Below are 4,876 nucleotides of genomic sequence, written 5' to 3' on the forward strand. Positions count from 1 at the left end.
CTCTGGCAATTCCATCCCAGCCCCTGCCCACCCTGCCAGGGAACAATCCCTGCCCAAGATCCCATCAAATCCTACTCTGAAGCCATTCCCTGGCTCCTGGCCCTGCAGCCCTTGGCCCCAGTCCCTCTCCAGCTCTCCTGGAGCCCCTTCAGGCCCTGCAAGGGGCTCTGAGCTCTCCCTGGAGCTTCTCCTCGCCAGCTGAGCACCCCCAGCTCTCCCAGCCCAGCTCCAGAGCAGAGAGGATCCAGCAGCTCCACTCCTGCCCCTCCATCACCCGTCTCTAATTGCAGAAATCATGAATTCAGCTCCTGCTGGGGGAGAACCAGAGCTGAGGAGTTCCCAAGCCCCCAGTGAAGGCCATGGGCCCAGGTGGGTGCAGAGGAGCCCCATGGCAGCACATTTACCTGGTGATGAACCTGCAGGCCTCCTGGGGGTTGTTGAAGGCTTTCCAGCGTGCCGTGGGGATCCCGTGCCGCTCCAGGAAGGCTTTGCTGGAGCTGCTGCTGGAGGCCAGCTGGGCTGCCCTGGCACAGGGCCCAAAGCACCGAACTCCTGCTGCCCTCAGGTCATCCACAATCCCTGAGCCACAGAAACAGCACCCAGGGGGCTCTCTGGGGACGTGGAGCCCGTGTGGCAGAAGGAAATTCCCAGCAGTTATGCTTTCCTTTGTCTCAGATCATTTATTCACCCTCCAATGGAGGTTCTGAACATCCCCAGGCCCTCCTCAGCCTGTCCTTCCGAGCCTCTTCAGCTCTTGGGGTTACTGAGCACTCCAACAGTTACCCCCCCACTTTAAAGCAGAATTCAAGGTGCTGGTTTTTTTCTCTCAACCTAATGATATGATTTGATATTATTCTATGATGTTCATTTATTATATTATAATATTATCATATCATTGATATATTTTTCTGTCAACTTAGGTTTATTTAATTATTTTATGAACTTACCAGCTGCCAAAAGAGCTTCTGGGCCAGCTAACACAAGCCCAATGTTATGATCTTTGCAGAACTGGGTAACAATAGTGTGATTGCTCACCAATACAGCTGAAAAGGAAAAAGAATTAACTGGTGACTGTGAACCCTGAATTAGAGTCAGGAGAAGAGAATGTCCTTTTTTCATCCCCCTAAAAGGGTGATTAAAATCATGAAACAGCCCATGAAGGGCAAAGTGAAATATCAATGTAATAACAGCAGAGTCCAAAAGGAACTGGGAACAACTCCAGTTTGCACTACTGGTTTTAATACACATTTGCTAACTGATTGAATCTAATTTATTTGCCATGTGCAATTAAGATGCATTTTAAAAGCTGCTTATAACAACCACAGAAACTTTGAAAAATAAAACTTAAAGTTCAGGAAGAAACTCAATTTCAACAGCTGATAAAGATTTACTGAAAGCATTGGTTGATGCAGCTAAATTTCTCTGAGCAGCCTGGGCAGACACAGAGGTGTTTCTATTCAGAATGAAGAACTTTGAGCCCTCTGTTCCTGGGTTAAGTTTCACTGGAATTGGTCACTGAATTCAAGCACAAAAGTGGAAGAGATGAGGTGTAGAAATACAGTTTCATATAAGCCTCGCTAGCTTAAGCAGGGTGTTTTCAGAGGCAGCTCTGAAATTCAGAAACAAAACACAAAATCAAGAAGAAATCTGTGCCTCCAGTCATTTGTGGCACCAGTAAAAGACGAGCCACCGGTACCTCCCCAGTTTGTCTCAGTTGCTGCGGTGCTGATGGCAAGGAGTGGGATTTTATTCCCCCCTTTTTACCTGAATTGGAGATTTTCCCGTTGTCAGCTGTCCCTGCATTTCCTGGAGCCACAAACACGTGTTTGACCTGCGGGGACTGGGCCAACTTCCAGGCCAGGGCGTGTTCCCTGCCCCCGCTGCCGATCACCAGCACCCGCTCAGCCATGGCCCTGCAGCACCACTGACCTGGCAAAATCAGCAAGGACAGAGCAATTCCACCCCACTGCTGCAGGTTTGGGGTCATGGTGACCCAGTTTGTGTCAGAAAGGTGCTCCTTGGCTCTGGGACACGCTGCTGTGCCAGCAGTGCCACTGGATGGACACGTGGGTCACACCTGGCTTAAATACAGACAAAGAATCCACTGGGAATTGTCCCCACTTGTTCCAGCAGAGTCAAGATTTCAGCTCTTAAGCACCCATAGATATGAAATAATCCTGCCTTGAGTAAGTCTCATCAGGTCCTTTGCACAACTACACAGGACAGGATTAAAAGTGTCATACAAATGCTCTAAAATATATATTTTTATATATTTTATATATTTTTATATATTATAAAATTATAATATATTATATAATATATTATATAATATATAATATGTATAATTATATATAATTATATATATTTATATTTATATACAATGATTTTATATATACTATAATAATTACATATATTATAAAATATATATATTTATATTTTTATATATATTCTATATATGTTATATAATGCACTTATTTCTAAACAAATACAAAGAAATATTTATAATAAACAAATTAAAAACATATAAGACAGAACTAAGCACTGAATAACTATATAATGAATAAATACGTAACAAATAAAGATACAGAAATAAAAATGTAATTGTTCAGCTGCTTTTCATATGTAATAAATATATTTCAGCCTGAAATATATTTATTAAACACATTTAATAATATATTATTAAATACATTTAATAATATATTATTTAATATATTCAATAATATATTATTAAATATATTTAATATATTTAAATATTAAGTATATTAAATATATTAGATGTTTAAATAATTAAAAATTAAATAATATATTTATATAAATATATAAATATATTTATATTTAGTGGTCAGTCTAGAAGCTTTTAAGAGTGCAAACATTCTCGGCAGTAAATGGCAAAGGCAGATTTCAGGACAGACTTTATCCCCTGACAATTGCTTGGAGGACACTTCAGCAGAGCAGCACATTCAATAAAAGAGAACTGTTCATCTCACTGACATTTCCAGCCATTCCTCAGCAATATTTTGTGGCAGATTAGTTTTGATTTGTTTCAGAAATGTTATCATAGGTCACATCTGCAAAACCTAATTTCTCCCTATGTGCTGCATGTGGACAAATGTCAGAGAGAAAAATGCAGCCCAGAACGTGACCTTTAAGGGAGGTGCTGATGGAGGAGCCAGTCCTTACCCAGGAGAGAGATCATAAATTGAAGGTACCATGGACAGCAGCAAGTGCTGCTGCCTCCTCCCCAAGAATCACAACCCCTGGGTTTAATTCACTGCACAAAGGCAAACGGGAGCTGAACGGTGACATTGAGGAAGAATATTGCAGGCAAGGTGTTCACAGAACTGTGATACACCAGGGATGGTGCCTGGAGCTCCTGAGACAGGATCACACTGCCTTAACTCGCTACAAAATCCAATTTAACTCTATTTCATGGCTCCTGAGTTGCCCAAGGACAATGTCAGGAATTCTCACAGCCTGGCTCTGGGAACTGCAGAGTTTTGAGGGTTATTTGATTTTCACTTTTAGCTGTTGTGCTCTAGGTGCACAAACACAAAGTGCTCAATGCTCTGCCAGGGATGGACTGATTTCCTTGCAAAAGCCTTTTCTTAGCTTTTATGTTGGGTAGCAGTCCAGTGTCAGGCTTTGTCCTTCCTTTTGTCACTGCCTGAGTAATAATGGCTGGAAGTGGCTGTGAGTGTGCAGAGGAGTTAAACTGCTCTGCCTCTAACAAAGGCACCAACCTCCTCTGCCAGGCTCCAGGGTGGTACAACAGTTCCCAATGAAAAGGAACGTGGTTTTCAAAGCAATTCCACACTCCACACACCCCACTCCCCCATCAATAATCTCACAATTCCTTGAAGTTTTCTAAAGCAGAATGAATTAAAGTTCCAAACTGGGGAGAGAGTGAAAGCGAGCAGTGCCTCCAGCCCTTTGGAAAAATTCACTTTTCCATTCCACCTCCCTAAGGGAGGGCACTAAGGATGTTTTTTGCAAAGCTAAGCTAAAGCATGCTGGAAGAGAGGAAATTTAGTGAGTTGGTCCAGGAGGAAAGGCTGGAGAGAGGGACAGAGAGTGCTGGAGCAAAAGAGAGCTGCAAGGGCACTTGCTGCTGGAAGAAAGGCTGTGGAGAACAAGGTCCCACTGGAATTCTTTTCCCTTACCGTGACAGACCCTGCTGCTGGCCCACACAAAAGGCTAAGGAGTCCTCCAGAAGGTTCTTCCTCCAGCTCCTGCTTCAGATCCAAATGATTTCTGATCTCCTAAAGCCAAGGATAAGAGTGGAAGAGGCAGCCAGACCTGCAGCTGCCCTGTCCCCCCTGATCCTCCACCCTCACCGGAGTGTCCCCAGCAGCATCCCCTCAGTGCCACCCACCCTTCAAGTCCTCCCCACAGCCTCAGCACCGTGGAGCCTCCTCCCTTCTGCCCATCTTCCTTCGTTAAGGACACAAACAGCTCCTCCCCACAGCCCGGCTGACCATGGAAAGAGGATTCAGCCAAACAGAAAAAAGCCCAGTGACAATGTGTCACACAGCTGAGCTCCTCACTCAGATCCCAGGCAACAGCAACTTTATATCCCCTGCCAGGAGAGGGATCCCAGAGACTGAGACAAAAACTAGGATGGAAAAAACTTACACAGTTTTGTTACTTGTTGTTCTCCTCATTTTGAACTTTTAAATTTGTTTCTTGTTGTCCACCTGATTTTGGAAACCTCGAAGCCAAACGGAGCAGCATCAATTAAAAATCACCAGCTGGGTCCAAGGCTTCAGGATCGCTGTGGAACTCCCGCAGGACTCGCACGCTTCAGACGAGCACAAGAGCACCTCTGGTTCCCGAGGCTGCACGGCAGCACGCCAGGAGTAAAATCAGAGTTACTCCT

The 4,876-nt window shown here is 44.2% G+C and overlaps 1 protein-coding gene across 2 annotated transcripts in view; it reads right to left on the minus strand.

The window, feature by feature from the left end:
- Positions 1-4,870, minus strand: part of LOC107200385 (trifunctional purine biosynthetic protein adenosine-3-like) — a 25,121-nt gene extending 20,251 nt beyond the window's left edge. Inside the window, exons 1-5 of one of the 2 annotated variants that reach the window (XM_015618816.2) lie at positions 4,633-4,870; positions 4,161-4,259; positions 1,765-1,929; positions 948-1,043; positions 405-579 (exon numbers count right to left, since the gene is read on the minus strand). In XM_015618816.2, the coding sequence (XP_015474302.2) occupies positions 405-579; positions 948-1,043; positions 1,765-1,909 (416 nt within the window). In that variant the 5' untranslated portion in view covers positions 1,910-1,929; positions 4,161-4,259; positions 4,633-4,870. Of the gene's footprint in view, positions 1-404; positions 580-947; positions 1,044-1,764; positions 1,930-4,160; positions 4,260-4,632 lie in introns of those variants that run through there. The other variant, XM_033517602.1, reaches the window with a different exon arrangement.
- Positions 4,871-4,876: the final 6 nt, after the last annotated feature.

This window comes from Parus major, chromosome 1 (genome assembly GCF_001522545.3).
Source record: "Parus major isolate Abel chromosome 1, Parus_major1.1, whole genome shotgun sequence".
Classification (NCBI taxonomy): domain Eukaryota; kingdom Metazoa; phylum Chordata; class Aves; order Passeriformes; family Paridae; genus Parus; species Parus major.